The 19,411-nt window shown below is 43.4% G+C and overlaps 1 protein-coding gene across 3 annotated transcripts; it reads right to left on the bottom strand.

Moving 5' to 3' along the window:
- Positions 1-172: 172 nt before the first annotated feature.
- On the bottom strand, positions 173-19,109 carry mafga (MAF bZIP transcription factor G a). 3 transcript variants are annotated; one of them, XM_081710748.1, is made up of 3 exons: positions 19,034-19,109; positions 5,802-5,874; positions 173-5,561 (listed from the first exon to the last, which is right to left on the bottom strand). In XM_081710748.1, the coding sequence occupies exons 2-3, from the start codon at positions 5,835-5,837 to the stop codon at positions 5,109-5,111; spliced, it is 489 nt and encodes a 162-aa protein (XP_081566874.1). In that variant the 5' UTR covers positions 5,838-5,874; positions 19,034-19,109; the 3' UTR covers positions 173-5,108. The 3 variants fall into 3 exon arrangements, with proteins under 3 accessions (XP_081566874.1, XP_081566875.1, XP_035386630.2); XM_081710749.1 differs by lacking the exon at positions 19,034-19,109 and adding an exon at positions 18,852-19,010; XM_035530737.2 differs by lacking the exon at positions 19,034-19,109 and adding an exon at positions 18,546-18,679.
- Between the last annotated feature and the right edge of the window lie 302 nt (positions 19,110-19,411).

Raw genomic sequence — 19,411 nt, 5'->3', positions numbered from 1 at the left:
TGGCAAGAAGCCTTCACCAGGAGGGTTATTTTTACAGCCGTCGAAGTGGGTCAATGACGATGCCACAGAATATGACCAAAAACAATAACAAAAAAACCCCAAAAAAACGCACCATGTCTGGGTCAGCAAACGCAAGAAACTATGGGCATCTCTCAAAACATGTTTTTATTGATCATATATAAAATAAAGGAAGCTGTTTATCACCAAACATACAGTATATACAACAGTACATCAATAACTTAGCCACACCGGAGAATGACTATCTGCATGGTTTAATCCACAGTTCTTATATGTGAATACATCATATCACTTGTGTATCTACAGATTGCAAAAAGTACAATAATTTAATTAATAAATAGTTACAATTCACCCATTTTGTTACTGTATTTCATACAAAGTACTGAAATATATATATTATTACAACCCATAGATAAAAGTAACCAAAACACATTTTATAAATGTAATTCACCAATCACCACCTCACATTTCATAGCTTGATTTTCTGATTTAACACTTTAGAGACAAAGAGCTGTACTGAGCCATAGAGAAACCTGTGGTTACCTGCTTACCAAACAGAGAACATGATGAACAAAGCCTACTTAGCCTAAAGCTATTACATAGTGTCACATAAGTGCTGATAATGTTATCAGTCCTCCAATCAGGTCGCTCCTGTAAGACAAGGGAAAGGATCCAAGACTCCTTAGAATGCGTGTTGTGATATCAGGGAGAAAAAGAAGAAAAAAGAGAAAGATCTTTCGTGCCTGTTAGGTAAGCCTAATTCTGGATGGGTTTTTTTTGCTGCAAAAAGATGGTTTTCTAATGCTGTTATGCAAAGGACAACAATACAGCCACCTAATGGTCCATATTCTTCAGTCTAATTATCCAATATCCACCTCAGTGTGATGCTCTTCACTCCTACTGACCATGTCACAATAACGCCACTGCAGGAAACAGCCGGGACACTGCCGTGTGAAGCAGCACCAAAGTCAAAGGGATCAATCATTTTTGTCCAAGGGACAAAGTCAGGCATTTGGTGGGGAACTCTATTCAGCGGGACTGAGGAGGGCTATGTGCAGAAGAGATCTTATAATGCAGGGATGTAAAGTGAAAACTCAGGCATCTGCAGGGAAGAGGAGACAATGCCATAAACCTGATACACCAATATGGACGGTCAGCTGGACAATCTGATCTGCCGCCAGGTCCTAAAGCCCACCCACCGCTGCTTCTCCTGACCCAACCAACAGGAACATCATGAGGCAAGATGTATTTTTAAACTTCAGATATACAGTATGTCAGCTGACAATAAATCATCTGGTTCAGCAGGTTCATCATTTTTTAACTCTTGCCATGTTATGAAGCACTAGTTACAGAAAAGACATCACCATCGTACACAGTCCTGTTCACCACTGCACTCCAGTGCCATACCATACAGTTCTGTCACTGCATTCCAGTGTCATACTCACAGTTGTGTCATTGCACTCCAGTGCCATACCACGCAGTTGTGTCACTGCACTCCAGTGCCATTCCAGTGCCATGCTATGCAGTTTTTCTCAGTCATCACAGTTCAGAGCTGCACAGGAACTATGGAAGCCAACAGAGCCTAGCTAGCTTTGTATTAACTAATCACCTCTAGCTTTGTATTAACTGATCACCACTAGCTTTACATTAACTGATTACCATTATGTTTACATTAACAGATCACCACTAGCTTTTAACTCTTATTGACTGACAGACCTTTCAGCATTTTTGGCCAAGTATTCCATTTAAGGTGATAAATGCAAAATACAGGCAATTTCCATTATTGTCTCACTTCATTGTACAAGAACCCTTTTCAAAAAATATGAGTGTAGGACTTCTGAATTTCATCCCCGAACCTACACCAGCAATCCCATCTCACTCACTGAATTCTTAAGACTCGCACGATTGACCTTCACCACCCGGTCAAAAACGAACTGCTTCCAGTACATTGCATTACACATTTTGTCCTGAGCAGATAGCAGGCAAGAGCATACCAGAAACAAGACGCTCAGCTCAACAGTGCATGTTCACTGACTTCACTCACAAAAATAACCTGATCATATGTAATATGAACTTTCCATATACCTATGAAAGTACTGTACTGCATCTGTAGTGCTACATGTTATCTACAAGCCTCACTGCCATATTCAGCCTGACAGGGCCAAAGTGCAATATAATGGAGGTGAATAAATGACATGTTTGGATCAAATTTATTTTGTGTATCCATAAATCTAACAAACGTTATGTGTAATCACTGTTTAATTATGTTTTGCCTTGTATTTTGAACGCTCAGAAACAAAGGCAAAGTGCTGTTTATTGGCAATTATGGTTTGTTTAAATATGTGGCCATTTTAGACTGGTATATCGGACTGTATGGTAAGAGGGACTTCTGACAACTGTCTCTTGAACCCAAGTTACTATGGGAATGAAATTGTTAGCAGATTAGCTGGTTATTAGCCAACGGAGCCCGATTTAAAAACTAAATTATCCAATCAGTTCCAGATGTATTGGATTCATTATTTTTGGATTGGGTTTGATGCATTTGCCAAATAAATATGCTAGTTATGATGAACACTTAATATAAAGCCAGTCTACATTAATCGCATGTGGCTCTCACTCATCAAACTCAAATGGTAATATTTCTTTCCATGTTAGTTTCATATTAAACATTTGGAACATGTGCAGGTCTTTAGCTGCACCTTCACTGGTTTTGTAATGGGAGATTCAATGGGCAGCTTTATGAACGCCTTGCTCTTGGGAAGGATCACTGGGGAGGTTTTTCGCTGGGGAGGTCTTGAAAACTAAATCTGTATAAGATACAGTAAAAGGGGTTGAAATGGATGGGTGACTGTCATCTGTACACTGCCTTATACCAGAGACTCTTCTAAATAGAAATGTTTTTTTACAGTACAGCAGGACACAATACAGTGGACAAGACTGTCACCTGGTCACTTCCACAGCACGGCACGCTCTACTCCACGCCACGCGCCTAGTCACTAGAAAAGCTAGCACACTTCAGTAATAAGCCACTTTTGGTACAATTGCAAAATCGATATCAAACAAGTTCAAGTTTTTTAATTTTTTTGTTAACTTTTCTATTTTTTTTTTTACATATGAATAACAAAAGGATTTCTTACTAAAAAATGAAGAAAAATACAACTAAACCTTTAGACCAAGACATCAAAGAACACTTAGTTATAATTCAGTGATAAAGCTCATGTGGACTTATGTTTGAGCAACTCTGACCCATCCACACACACACACACACAGACACACACACACATACACAAACAAACAAACAAAAAAAAACCTCTAGGATGGCAAAACTAAACTAAACCGCTCAATAGTTCACATTTGCCAGCATACTTTACGAATGTTTATCTCAAAATGTTTTCAAAAAGCCACGTAAAGCACTAGTCTCAATCCTGTAGGTCAGAAAACATGGAAAACAGTTTGCTCTATTTTATGTAGTCTCCCTCGTCACATAACTTGTGTCTGCAAAAGGTGAACATCACCCCTGGACACAGCTACTGGATTTCTCCATTCCCATGCATAAATATAGGCTAATAGTTTATTGCCTCTCCTTGTCATATTCTTCAGAATATAACTTGTAAACATCATTCCACAAATGGAATTGACAAAACAGGACAAAACAAAGAAACTAAACTAACTGTTTCAGGGAAAACAGATTCATCCTGAAACACTGACTCATTCTTGTATCCCCCACACACTGCATTTACAGAGCTTCTAATACTAGCATTAGCATGGCTGCACAGAAAAATGTACAACTGTACAAACGTACAACTGAAAGTACAACTGTGTTCAGGTTAACATACATGCTCCCTTCCAATTAGCCAGCTAATAAACGTAAAGAATGCTGGAGTAGTTTCATTTCAGATTCCAGGATCCAGATTCTCTAAAACTACATCCACAATGGATTTAGCGTTTATTTCCAAGGATGACACAGTACCACAGTCATAAAAGATTTAAAACAAATGGAAGTTCCAATTAATGTTACATATGAAGTTCTGAGTAAGGTACCAATTAAAAATCCCACATATCTGTCAATTTAAAACACTTTATCACCTATCACCATCTAAAGTGATGAATTCTCATGGCAGAATAAATAAAATGGTGCAGACCTTTACAGAGGTTTAGTCTGTAATAATAATAATAATAATAATAATAATCACAATTATCTGCTATGACTAAGAATGTTGATATCACAATGTAGTGACATCAGTGTAGGGACACATTGACTCAGCAACTGTAATGCTTGAAAATCATTAAGACCCCACCCCCCCACACAGCGACTCATTTTAAGAAAACCCCCAAGAATACTTTGTGACTTGATGAAGAGTCACCATGAAGACTTGGTGGCCCTTTCGTCAGCCTGTTTTCATTACGCTATATCAAACTGTGATGGCCCGCCTAGTTTGATTTTTTGATCCCATTCACAAACTGGTCAGTGGATGACATCAAGCACAGGGATCTGAAAAGCGAAAGACAACATTAATCGCGTTCCTTCATGCCATACATGGGGGACACAGAGATGTGGAACAACAGTTAGAGTAGCTCTGGAGTGGTTATTTTGTGCAACATGGCAGGACACAGGCAGATCAGTGTGGACTACATAGGGTTTCCTTCCCCATCATACCTGATTCAGCTAATCGAGAGCTCGGCAATTAGCACAAAGTCCAGTGAGTTAAATCAGGTGGGTTATATCTGGCCAACTGTACAGACACATGAGGAAAGAAAAGAAAACAAACAAACAACAAAAGAAACATCCATCTTCACTAAAATATCCATACATGTAAATCTACCATGGAATGTCCTGATTGGGCATATCCTTTGTACTTCAACAGTCATTATCTCTATGCTTAGGCGGTAGAGACAGAGGGGACTGTTTATTGCCCCACTGGCACTCACCAAGTTTGGCCCGTTGTGGAGCACACAGATGGAGCAGACAGAGTGTATTTGACTGCAATTTTATCTTTTCTTTTGTTTTTTTTCTTTTTTTTTTCTCAAAGCAGAAGCCTGTGCTTGATAAGGACGTGCTGACCAAAGCGTTTACAACATCCCCCATGGCCTTACGACCGCGCCTCCGTTTTGGACTTGACGATGGTAATGACGCTGGTGGCAGCCACCTTGCCCGGGATGAGGGGCCCGACGATGGAGGCGATGGGGCCCCGGGTGGGCGCCACAGGCCCGCGGGCCACAGTCCTAGCAAAGCTCTGCAGCGCCTCGTACTTGGAGCGCAGCACGTCCAGCTCCACCTTCATGCTGGCGTTCTCCGAGGCCAGCTTCTCCACCTCCTGCTGTAGCTCTGCCTTCTGCTTCTCCAGCTCCTCCTTCTGCGTGACGCGCTTGACGCGGCAGCTAGCGGCGTAGCCGCGGTTCTTGAGCGTTCGCCGCCGCTGCTTCAGCTGCAAGATCTCCTCCTTGGAGAGGCCGCGCAGGTGCTGGTTCAGCTCGCGCACCGACATCGACACCAGCTCGTCATCCGTGAGGCTCGTGCCATTCTCGCCCGGCTCACGCTTCACCTGCCGGGTGGGGTGGGGAGGGCGGGGCAGAGGGCGGGACAGGGGTGGGGCGAAGGGCAGGACAAAGGGCGGGACAGAAGGCAGGACAGGGGAGGTGCAGAGGGCAGGACGGGGGTGGGGCGAAGGCAAGAGTTTAGGAGGACAGTGAGAATATGATAAAAGAGAAATACAAGGATATGGAGGTGGAGCATGTGAGAAAGAAAAGTGGCATCTGAAAGTGGCCAGTTGGCTGAGACTTGCCTTCAGTGCTTTGTGTCCCTTGTTTGTAGTAGTCATGCCACGAGAAACACTCCGAACTGCCCTGCAAGACGGTCTGCCAAGACAACAAACAACATCCGTGATTCACAAACACCTGTGGTTCACTTACATCCATACTTCACTTACGGTCTTTTTAAATGTACATATAATTGGACAGAAACAGATTTTCCCTCATCAGGATTAGAGTGCTTTCATCTTTCACCCGACATCAAGTCAAATCGTTTGATTTTGGTTCAGGAACAGAACAGAAAAAAAACCTGGAGAGAAATAAGGCCATTCATGGAGTACCATGAGTGCAGATGCGTGATGGTACAAATATTGTTCCCGTGGTCTGGGTCTGGGCCAGTGTTTTATATGGGCCGGTCCCTCGTCCCACAGGACGGGATTTAACAAGCTAAGCAAGAAGTAGGGAAGCAGCAGGGTGTGTCAGTCATCAAAATAAAGAAATAATCGCAGAGGAGGTCTAAAGCAGCTGCAGGCATTAGGCAGAAGCACTTCAGTGGAGATCATCAGCGCAGTGGGAGGAGTTATTAGCTGCTTATTTTAGGGTATTATGGCCATGTAGGTCTATGTTGAGCTAATAATGAATAAACAAGAGGTCAGCGATTTAAAGAGTTCAGCCACAAATGTGCAAGAATAGCAAATTTTCTACCTGGGCTTAGAACTCAGAGTATCCTTTCTGAGTGTGTGTGTGTGTATATGTGTGTGTGTTAGCAGAAAGCTTATCTGATGAACTGTTTGGTGATGTGTTTGTATTTGTGTGTGTGTGTGTGTGTGTGTGTGTGTGTGTGTGTGTGTGTGTGTGTGTGTGTGTGTGTGTGTGTGTGTGTGTGCGTTGTACTGGACGGAACTGAAACAGCTGGGTTGCAGCAAGACTGGAGTCACACAGGCAGAGACAACAGAAGAATCTGCGCATGCACAAACACACACACACACACACACACACAGGCTGTGCTGCTGGCTCAGCGGACTCATGCCACTTTACTGGCTGCCAAACACACAGTCCCCAACAGTGCACAGCTGGGCTCCATCTCCAGCCGTGCTCCATGCCTCTTCACACACCCACCCTCACTCTCCCTCATGGTCAGGGAATCTGAGGGCAGTCCAACTCACTGTGTCACCTGCCCTTTCCCCCCCTCTATTCTAAAAGCAGAAGGCGAGCACGGCTTGATGGAAGGCCTAATAAATGCACCCCGGCGTCACAGGACCCAAGATACTCGCCCCAAAGAAGACCCCGGTTTCGCCATGGCAACGGAGAAGCCCAACAGGTGTGGCCCTCACCTTAGTCAAACAGGAAAAGGCAGCAGTTTGTTAGAGGAGAATCTGAATATGATGACAGCATGAAGAGCAGAGAGGCAGAAAGTATCATGGGAGTACCATCGGGCCGGTTGAGTTCCACTCAGTTCCACCTGCACCAGAGCTTGCTGGTTAACGCCACCCTGCACTGGTCATATTCAGAAAGAACAGGGCATAAACTAAGGAGCCCTAGGAGTCTAGAATTGGAGTCTCAAAGCAGGGTCAACGTTATCTTTTCCCCCCCGACTTCCCCAGTCGGGCATGTGACTGGAAAATTCACCGTGATGAACCAAATTTTCAAAGTGCTATTCACATACAAATACGCACACATAAGCCAATTAATTTAGTAAGGTTATTTATTTTTAAAAATAAATGCACATTCTCACAATATACTTTCATTTATTTTTCTTTTAAAACATACCAAACACCTTTCAAGCATGAGATATGCTGTTTTGACTAATTTTGTCATTTACATCCATCTCACACTTTTTATATCCAAAGCAATTTACAATTAAGACTGAGCACAACACAGGCATTCAGGGTCTCGCTCAGGGGCGCAACAGTGACAACTCGGCAGTGGTGGGACGTGAACCAGCAACCTTCCGATTACAAGTCAAGCACCTTAACCACTGAGCTACCACTGCCGTGTAGTGGGCCAAACATGCTTTTATCACTGCTATATGCATTGTGACAGAGAGAGCTGTTGAGCAATTTCTATAATTTGCAGTTCTGACAAAAAAGAGCCTTGTATATCTGCCCTACAGTTTACAGAACATCTCAGGTACAGAGGGGTCAAAATCGCTCCATGAGGGAAAGAAGCTGTGGACTCATTTTGCGTCATATTCACGCTTCTCCATTTTCCTGCACACAACGCTCTGACGTTGTTTGTAAACAGATATCATTGGTTTGATTTGACTGTATGCACGAATGGATAAGACCATTGTTGCTTTACGCAGGGTTAAATATTTGAGTGCATTGAGTCTGGCATCAGTTATGTTGTTAACACCCCGAGCCCCCCACCCAATGAACAGGGCCAACCTGACAAGTGATTTTGCATGTTGCTGTGCCAACTTCATGTTTGACTTGCCCCGAGTATTCAGGCAATTATTATTGTTGAACCCGGTCCACTGCAGGTTCGTGTCTCATCAGTGCTATGTATAGCTCTTGCTGGTAGGCTCATATGGCAGGTGAAGCTCCTTGTCCCTTGACACCATTACCTTGTTGACTATTCAAAAATGTTCAATGAGCAGAATTAGTGTTTAACAATCATCTGTAATGCTATAAGACATACTACATAACTGTCTAATCCTCTGTAATCCTATAAAACATACTGCATAACTGTCTAATCTTCTGTAATGCTATAAAACATACTACATAACTGTCTAATCCTCTGTAATGCTATAAGACATACTACATAACTGTCTAATCCTCTATAATGCTATAAGACACTACATAACTGTCTAATCCTCTATAATGCTATAAGACACTACATAACTGTCTAATCCTCTGTAATGCTATAAGACATGCTACATAACTGTCTAATCCTCTATAATGCTATAAGACACTACATAACTGTCTAATCCTCTATAATGCTATAAGACATGCTACATAACTGTCTAATCCTCTGTAATGCTATAAAACATGCTACATAACTGTGTAATCCTCTGTAATGTTATAAAACATGCTACATAACTGTCTAATCCTCTGTAATGCTATAAGACATGCTACATAACTGTCTAATCCTCTGTATTGCTATTAAACATGCTACATAACTGTCTAATCCTCTGTAATGCTATAAGACATGCTACATAACTGTCTAATCCTCTGTAATGCTATAAGACATGCTACATAACCGTCTAATCCTCTGTAATGCTATAAGACATGCTACATAACCGTCTAATCCTCTGTAATGCTATAAGACATGCTACATAACTGTCTAATCCTCTGTAATGCTATAAGACATGCTACATAACCGTCTAATCCTCTGTAATGCTATAAGACATGCTACATAACCGTCTAATCCTCTGTAATGCTATAAGACATACTACATAACCGTCTAATCCTCTGTAATGCTATAAAACATGCTACATAACCGTCTAATCCTCTGTAATGCTATAAAACATGCTACATAACCGTCTAATCCTCTGTAATGCTATAAGACATGCTACATAACCGTCTAATCCTCTGTAATGCTATAAGACATGCTACATAACCGTCTAATCCTCTGTAATGCTATAAGACATGCTACATAACTGTCTAATCCTCTGTAATGCTATAAGACATGCTACATAACTGTCTAATCCTCTGTAATGCTATAAGACATGCTACATAACTGTCTAATCCTCTGTAATGCTATAAGACATGCTACATAACTGTCTAATCCTCTGTAATGCTATAAGACATACTACATAACTGTCTAACCCTCTGTAATGCTATAAGACATACTACATAACTGTCTAATCCTCTGTAATGCTATAAGACATGCTACATATCTCAGGGAAACAAACAACTGGCCCAACAGCAAAATGCTCCCATTTACAATTCAGTGGTAACAGCTGATTCAAAAGTAAATCAATTCAGGAGCAATTCAATTCAAGGGGAGTTTTGTATGATAGGAATCAATTCTGTGAAAGAGAGTTCAGTACTTCAGCTTCTTTAACCAACATTATCACAAACACTTTATCAAAGCAGATATTTTGAAACCAGCTCTGCTTCTAAGTGGCTTAAATCATGAAAGAGTGTGTGTGTGTGTGTGTGTGTGTGTGTGTGTGTGTGTGTGTGTGTGTGTGTGTGTGTGTGTGTGTGTGTGTGTGTGTGTGTGTGTGTGTGTGTGTGTGTGTACGTGCGCGCAGGGTCATGTGCATGCGCATGAGTGCATGAAACATTCTCCTCGTCTCCTGCTGTGCATAAAAACACTCTTCAGTGATATATTTATTTCTGGAATACAAAAGGTGTCTTCCGCTGCCTTCTGAAAACAGCATGTCTGTGCTGCACACGATACCCCCACATATCGCTCTCTATATATTCACAGACAGTTTATCAGAAGCGCCTTCATTGTAGCTACATTCACTAACCACATTATCACGTCCACATACACAGCTTCCTTCTTCCCTCTTCACTACTTGTCAGTCTCTGGGCTACTGTTGTCTGGACTATATGGGTCCTGCACTATATGGTAGACCAGCCTGTATACTGGTATGTTCATTACTGGTCAGTCTCTGACCTCTGGGCTACTGCTGACTGGACTATATGGGTGGTAGACCAGCCTGTACACTGACATGCTTGAATCACAATTGTACAGTAATATTACTAGGGTTTTTACACATCATTGTGTTCGCTGGGTTGACACCCGAAAATATCCAGCCAATAGCGGTGATCTTGTAAGACGCTAGGCGCTAATGAAGGGCTAGAGTACGTCTGCATGAAAGCCTGGAATGTCTGCATAACTAAAGCATGGAACTGCGCCCCTCCAGACAGTCATCCTTGAGCGTAGATAACGACCAGATTGCTTCTGTCAAGGTTGTTCAAAAAAACTAACCATATTTATACCATTAACATTAGAAGACAGAAATATAAGATTCCTGAAGGTAATATGTGGTCATAAAATAATTACAGATTGTTAGCAGTTATGTCAGTTTGTCTTCAAAGGTAACTTTTCAGCTTGTAGTTAAACTCTATATCACGACTGCCATAAAATGGCAGATGGTTAAATGCACTTCACTTTCAGTGAGAAGCCTTAGAAGAGAGCTTGACACCATTTTCCTCTTTGGTGTCGTGGTTGCCTTGGCGTGTTGTTTTTTTTTTTTGTCTTGTCGTCATTGTGATTTTTGCTCTGGTGCCTGTTTCCAGCTTTTGTCTCATTATGTGTATCCCACCTTGTGTCAGGGGTTTCTTGTTTCTAGCCACTTATCTTCTGCTAGTTGATTTTCTCTCACTGTGTTCCTGACTTCCTGCTTGTATTCCATTGTCAGTCTTTGCTTTTGCCATGTATTCTAGCTTCATTTCTTTGTACGACCCAACTGGTACTTCGAGCCTGGACCGCACTAACATTACTGATCATGGATTTGCCCATAATAAATGTCACTCATCTCTGTATGCATCCTGTCTCCTACATTGCCTATGCCCTTTCCTGCTGCTGTGCTCCACTCCTCGTCACGGGGCTTTGAACACTTTTTTGAAGGCTTTGAACTTTCCTGTGGAAGAAGATGGAGCACAATGTAGCCTCTTACCCCGCAGCAGAGCTAATGCACACTGCCCTCTTAACTGCTTTCATGGCTGCCCAGTACAGGGCGCAGGGCCTCCAGAGACTAGCATTGAGGGGTTGGAGAGAGAGTGAGTGAGTGACAGCGAGCGAGCAAGCGTGTGTGTGTGTGTGTGTGTGTGTGTGTGTGTGTCTGGGGGGTGCAGGGGACAGCCCTGAGGGGTTCAAGTGTGCGTGTTCGAGGCGGGCTTCTTCTGCAGGCGCAAGCTGAATTTTTATGAATCGGCAAGAAGAATGCTGACAAATCAGGGGTGATTACTTGTAGAGGAGAGACATCACACCCACAGGAAAATACAAAGCGCTGAGTGAGGTCATGGAGAAGAGAGGGCGAGAGAGTGAGAGAGCGAGCGAGAGACTTCGGTAAAGGCTGAAGGAGAGACAGAAAGGGAGAGAGAAGCAGCTTTGTGAAAAATGCACCCTCAACACATTTTGAGGCTTTCAAAAAAGAGGAGAGGAAAAGTCCCGACCTCAGCAAAGACCACGACTAAGGCACCAATTAGGGAGCGGCGAAGTTGAACTAACACAAGCAGAACCATCACTCCCAACCTTCAAACTACAGCCCACTCTCATCAATCTAACAGGCGTTTAGGACTGGCAAGGTCTAAAGCATGCACAATGATAAAGAAATTATAAACATACACATTATAATGATAAACACACATCATAATGATAAATCTACACATTATAGTTAGAAATATACACATCATGAGTATGGCACGCTCGAGGCCTCCTGTCATAAATGAACGCCTGCGTTCTTCCATCAAGGGGTTATTTAGGGCTGGGTGGGACTATGGTTAAGAGGGGAGGGGTTGGGTTATTAGCCACCACCACGCCCACTTGCTACTTACTGAGTAGTTTATGATTCTGCTGGTCAGGGAGGAAATCACCAGAGCCTTAAATTCCATCAACGTCTGGGGCTCAAAGCCTCGGCCCACGATCCCAGTGATGGCTGCGTAGCAAAGCAGGGCAACGTCACTCACTCTGGCATTACTCATTCAGCTAAGTTGAAGAGAGGGAGCTTCTCTCGTGAAAACCCTAGCTCGCTTGATGTTCTCTGTTGTCCTGGGTCACAGTGTCAGCATACACAAGCTGCCGGGATCACTACTGGCGTGAGGCCCTGGGGGAATAGCAGGGCTGGGGGGACAGGACGGGACGGGACTCCAGTGTGTTGGTGTGAAGCGCGCGTTTAAATTCATCTCATAGACCACCACATGAATGAAAACTGCATTTTACCTCCAGGAATGTTTTTCATAAGCGTATAATACCGCTTGACTAAACCGCGTTCCGAACTTGTGTGCAAATGATATTTTTCTCTGATTTTCCTAAATGCTCAATGCAAATGACAATCAGTATAATTTTTAAGTCATCAACAATTCAATTTCAAGTTGGAATATAAATTGAATTTTATTGAACAAACCTCCCAATGATAACGGTATTTTTTCAAAAATAATGAAACTCAAAATGCACTGTTCCAAATTACTATGCACAACATTTCAAAACATTTTATAGGTTGTAAAGAAATGAAAAAGGTCATTTGTTGAATTTGTAGCATTGTCACATCTACTGAAATAAAAAGCTATTTCAATAAAAAAAAATAAATAAAAAATAAACATCTTAACAGGCCAAGTTACATGTTAACATAAGACCCCTTCTTTGATATCACCTTCACAATTCTTGCATCCATTGAAGTTGAGTTTTTGGAGAGTTTCCGCTTGTATTTCTTTGCAGGATAGCCTCCCAGAGCTGCTGTTTTGATGTGAACTGCCTCCCACCCTCATAGATCTTTTGCTTGAGGATATTCCAAAGGTTCTCAATAGGGTTGAGGTCAGGGAGGGATGATGGCCACACCATGAGTTTCTCTCCTTTTAAGCCCATAGCAGCCAATGACACAGAGGTATTCTTTGCAGCATGAGATGCTGCATTGTCATGCATGAAGATGATTTTGCTACGGAAGGCACAGTTCTTCTTTTTGTACCATGGAAGAAAGTGGTCAGTCATAACCTCTATATACTTTGCTGAGGTCATTTTCACACCTTCAGGGACCCTAAAGGGGACTACCAGCTCTCTCCCCATGATTCCGGCCCAAAACACGACTCTGCCACCTGCTTGCTGATGTCGCCGCCTTGTTGTCGCAACATGGTGGCCATCCACTACTCCATCCATCTGGACCATCCAGGGTTGCATGGTACTCATCAGTAAACAAGACTGTTTGAAAATTAGTCTTCAGGTATGTCTGGGCACACTGTAACCATTTATGCTTGTGAGCACTGGTTAGGGGTGGCTGAATAGTAGGTTTATGCACAACTGCAAGCATGTGGAGGATCCTACACCTTCGTGGCACTCCAGAGGCACCAGCAGCTTCAAATACCTGTTTGCTGCTTTGTAATGGCCTTTTAGCAGCTGCTCTCTTAATCCAATGAATTTGTCTGTCAGAAACCTTCCTCATTATGTCTTTATCTGCACGAACCCGTCTGTGCTCTGAATCAGCCACAAATTTCTTCAGAGTATGATGATCACGCTTAAGTTTTCATGAAATATCTAATGTTTTCATACCCTGTCCAAGGCATTGCAATAGTTGACACTTTTTGGCAGCAGAGATCCTTTTTCTTTCCCATATTGCTTGAAACCTGTGGCCTGCTTAATAATGTGGAACATCCTTCTTAGGTAGTTTTCCTTTAATTGGGCTCACCTAGCAAACTAATTATCACAGGTGTCTGAGATTGAATTCAGTGATTCAAAGAGCCCTGAGACACAATACCATCCATGAGTTTAATTGAAAAACAAAAAGTTCAATCTTTATGACACTTAAATCCAATTTGCATAATAATGTGTAATGCGGTGTATGCTAAATTCTTAATACTGATCTACAAATGTTGAAACAAGTAAAATGATTTCAGCAGGCATTGCAGAAGAAACAAAAAAGTTAATTTGGGACCTCAATCAGTTGCAATCATCCTGAAATCAAGATGGCCCCACTTTTTTGCCTCTGGGAAATGCTGTAACCTTGTTAGCTTCTAAGCTGCAAAAACTGGATAATTTCAGTACTGAAGGCTTAGAAATTCAGCTGACTAATTAAGACAGATCATCAGCAAGCGCTCTGGAAACTTTCTGTATTTAATTTCATGCATGATCTGCACCGGACATTCATGCAGAAACGTAGGGATGCTTTTCTTTTCTTCCTCTGCATCATACCTAACAGAAACAATAACAACGTGCATTCACGCGCGCGCGCGGGTGCGCATAAGCAGTGATATTCGCATCTAATCATCCCTCCCTTCAGCTGAGTGAAGTCAATTATCAAACAAGCTGTGTGTGTCGAGCGCCATTTAAGCGCGAATTAAAAATCAGAGTCAGTTGCCGGGGCGAGTGAGCGAGCCAGAGGTGCTGTGGGGCTGCCGTCAGTTTATGTATGGAAGTAAACACAAGGTGTTGGAGAGGCAGGGAAGCCATTAACTAGCAGGGATTCAGAGCGTGAAACAGGAGCGACTGAGCAAAGGATGTAAATGATTCAGTCAGTGGAAAGGGGTGTGATGTATCATTAGTGACGGGGTGGGGGAGCAGATAAAGAATGTTAACACCCTCATTCATTACAGGTGGAGTCGACAGAATGGTGAGTGTCAGAGTATCACCCCATTATTTATTTGATCCGTACGGTGGGATGGACGAGGTATTCACACGAGTTCACCCCCCAGCGGGTCAGCTGGAGGGGCCCAGGCGTTAGAGGTATGGAGTTAAGGGAGACGGTGGAGAAGAGATTGGATTTCTTCTCTCCATGAAAATCCGAATGTACTCAGTATTGACCTTCGAGCCCTGCTTCCAACATTTGTTATAAACGATCAGATTTTCTTTTTTCTCTGCCGTATTGATTTATGGCAGCTGCAGACTCCGCACCAGACAGCCACAATTTAAGTGCATGATTGAAATTAGGGCAAATATCTCCCGCGAAATCTTGCCTAAAATTGGCAGGCGAGTTTGCGGGAAGCCTGCTCCTGATGACGCGCTCTCCTGAGACCACTGCTGGGTTGAGCAGTGGAGGGACGCGGTGCCGTGCGCAGCGAGGAAAATCACACGCCCTTCTACACACTCAGCCCAGAGAGACAGCCCAGGCCTGGGAGAGGAAGCCTGCCCACACCCTGGCTATGCAGCCCACATGGACCACAGCTCCACTCTAAGCAAAAAAAGTAGCCTACATTTCTTTTTGCTTTCAAAAATAAATAATTAAAAAACAGGACCGACATCAGTAGGCTCAGCAAAGCTCAGGCTTTATGCATGTCCTTTACACATGCACGTGGACAGAGACCCTCAGTAAACCAACGAACGGCCTGATGACAAGCCTTCCTGGGCTGAGGGCGGGGCTACTCATGTAGGCGGGGCTACTCCTGAGGGCAGGGCCACCTGTGGCAAGGCTTCTCCTGAGGATGGGGCTACTTCTGTGGGCAGGGCTATTCTCTAAATAGCGTCATTACTAATACAAACTGTCTGCTCGTTCCATTGTCATTTGTAGCCTCACAGAGGTGAAAGCTGTGCTGTATATAACAAATGTAAATAGAGACTAACTGATATATGGAACATAGAGCCCTGCCCCATTAAAGAGGAGTATTGAAAAAGTATTGTACTGAAAAATGTCACCTGTTCGCTTTGTGTCTGTCTAGGGTCTGTCATGGAGAACGAGTATCCCTTGAGCTCCATACTCTGAGTTTCAGGCTTTGTCAGTTATCTGCCCCCTGAAGACCAAGAGACTGAGACGGAGCCCCGCAAAGAATGTAATCTCTACCGTATCATGTATGCTTGGGCAACATACAAGCACATGCTGGTGGAGACCTCTTGAAGAATAATGAGTGCTTCCTTTAAATAATTTTCTCCATGACTAATAACAACACATTGTGGTATTACTAATTAATTAATATACATTGTGCAATTCCTAATTAATAACTACATGTTATGGTATTCCTATTTAATAACTACGCATTGTGGTAGTCATAATTAGTGAGTTGGCACAAGGACACAGTGGATCTCTAAAATCCTGATGCAACTGTTTAAAACTTTTGGTTTCATCAGATGATCATAACAGTCATGGGTTGAAACTAAATCTGACGCAAACAGCTTCACAGTGGCAGAAAAACCCATCGTAAAAAAGGGTACATTTAATAATCATAATTATTATTGAGTAATAATAATGATGAGAAAGAAGAAGATGTTGATGATAATGTTAAAGGAATGTTAGAGAAGCCTCACTGAAGAGTCTAACACATCTGCAGCTAAAGCACACACACACATCTCTGCACAGTGCAGCTCTCAGCGTGCGACATGGCAACAGCAGGCAGAAGAAAGTCTGAAGCCTCTACACTTGCAGCGAGTTTCATCATCAGCCTCCCCTCCCCTCACCACCCCAAAAACCCCCACGATTTTCTCTCCGCTTCGCCCTCTTAATGGCATTCTCTCCAGCCTCTCCTGCCTCTCAGTAGACTGAGCTCCACTGTTGAGGACCCACACCTCTCTACTAGGACCCAACACTCAACCCCACCCTCACCCCCAGCACTAACCACACCAAACAAACACTTTCGGAGGGGCCAAAGTGCCATTAGCAAGTTATGAACATGCCGCATCAGATACGCAGTGCGTCTCCTCACCATGCTAAACTCTTTCTCCGGGTTTCATCAACTCCCACCCCCCACCCCCCTCACCCCCTGAGCTCACCTCAGCCAATGAGCACCAGCCTCAGACTCACCCAGGAGCAGGAGCAGCACTTATACCCACAGTGCACCGCGATTGGACTTATGGTAGCCCCTTGAATGTGATGGACCATAAATCTCTAAGCCAGTGCCCAGTGTCTACACCCCAGCCCCCAACCTCACCTAGTCTCCACCACTAACCCCCAGAACACACACACACACACACACAGACAGACTCCACAGACAGACTCAATCCGCGTGGCCCAAAAACGTGTGCACCTACACACACACGCACACACACACCCCTGCTGCCTACGCTACCCCCTACTGCACACAGAAGACCCTCATCTGTTCTTGTTACCTGCCATGGCAGGAGAAAGAGAAATTATAGAATGTGAGCTGGCTCTGCTGACACAAAAGGGCGTCCTTATAAATGTGCGATGGGACCTGCTTGTGCTTCGAATGCGCGGTGACAGGACAGGAATGGACAGTTTGCCTATAATGCGATCTGGTGTTCCTCATATATCCATGTGACGCTCTGTCTGAATGAGGGTTCTGACGTCCATCAACAGTTCAGTCCAGGCAGTGCTATACAGGTCGGCTTTTTATGGTCACAACGTAAAGGTGTGGCAGAGACATAGTGCGTCCGGTTTTAAAAGCTCTTGCATTTAAAGTTTAATCACAGGCTCTAAAAAGAGAGTAGGTCCATCTTAGCTGACAGTGCTATTGTGGCCACTAAGAGTCTGTGGTCACCAGAGAGAGGGTATTGCAGGCTATTACTGCTACTCTCGAATGTTTAATATTATCATATCCCTAGGAGTAAACATAGACACAGGAGATCAGGAAGGAGATTACATATATGACTGCAATCAGTATGATTTATAAGGAACAAGTAAATGTTGTATGAAAGCAAAACAATGTTTATAAAGTAAAATATATCGTCTAAAAAATCTAAATGCATTCTAACAGGTATTTTTTATTTCTTTCTTTATCATTTTAAAGACTGCCAGTATTCCGTTACAAAATAATCAGTCGTTCATAAAATGTGAAAAACCAAAACATCAGGTAAGATTTCTGCAGCAAACCACCACGAGCTCCTCGACAGCCACCGAATCGAAGGGAAGCTGGCTGATAGACATCGATCGCTCTCGCGTTAGACCTTTGTCCGCGCTCGCCCGTGAGATGAACGTGCTGGCTTCCCAATTGCCAATCGTTATGATGAATCAGCATATTAAACAAAAGCTCATTCGCTTACCGTTTGAAACCCAGCGCAAACCAACGGCACCAAAAACCACGGAATCTAAAAGCACTTCAAAAATGAGAGGAAATCATTTGCATGTCCATCGAGAAGCGGCGGCACCAATTAACCTTCAGCTGAACGTCGAAGAGCTACGCCAATTCCTCTGAAATGTGACAAACACTCGATTTCACAGAGAAGCAGAAGAAACAACCAGCCGAGCTCACTTTCTTGTTTTGCAATAAACAAACGCAGCCTACCTGCTATGGCTCTGTGAAACGGGAGCCTCGGCTTTCGCTGGCTTCTCTGCGCGCACCGAGCCGCTGATGAAACAGCAGGTTTGGGAGCAACGTGCATGAGCTAACAAACTACCCACCTAGACATCGACTTAGGACATTTCTCGACAAGCCCCTAGCTGTCACTATATGCTCGTGATTTCGACTCGTGCCGCCTCCCGCACCTAGAAGAGGGAATTCCCCTAGACTGTAACCCCCCCCCCCCCCCAGCGCGGCACCTTCCACATGTTAAGCGAACACAGCGGCGGCGTGAAAGAAGGTTGCTCTTACCGATGAATCAGCGTGGCCGTTTTAAGCGCACGTCCACAGAACTGTCAACTCAGGCGGCTGATACGCTACGAGCTCGTGCCGGGCACATATAGGAATGAACAGAAGTCGACGTGCACGCGTGCACACTCAGCATAACAAAACATTTCTTTAACATATTGACATTCAACTTCGGCTTGACTTACTGAAGTGAGAGAATATCCTCCGCTTTGCAATTAGTGATATGTAGGTAGTCGACACTGTGCTGCCCTCTGTAAACCCTAGAGCATGCATACACACACACACACACACACACACACACACACACACATACACACACACACATATATATATATATATATATATATATATATATATATATATATATATATATATATATATATATTCACTTTCTTTCTTTATTTATTGCGCGCGCGGCCGATGCCCCCTTTCTCTTGTTAAGACGCCAGACGTCATATGATGTTTGGTCACGTGGGTTCATTCATGAAGGATCTACGCAGTTGGCTAATTTAAAGGAGTCTGTGACAGAAACTGATAGGTAATACATACGCCGCCAACTCAAC

The sequence above is a fragment of the Electrophorus electricus genome, chromosome 3, assembly GCF_041902795.1.
Source record: "Electrophorus electricus isolate QZ-2024a chromosome 3, ASM4190279v1, whole genome shotgun sequence".
NCBI classification, from domain to species: Eukaryota; Metazoa; Chordata; class Actinopteri; order Gymnotiformes; family Gymnotidae; genus Electrophorus; species Electrophorus electricus.
The sequence above is the reverse complement of the archived record's forward strand: the minus strand, read 5'-3'. Positions and strand labels throughout refer to the sequence as shown.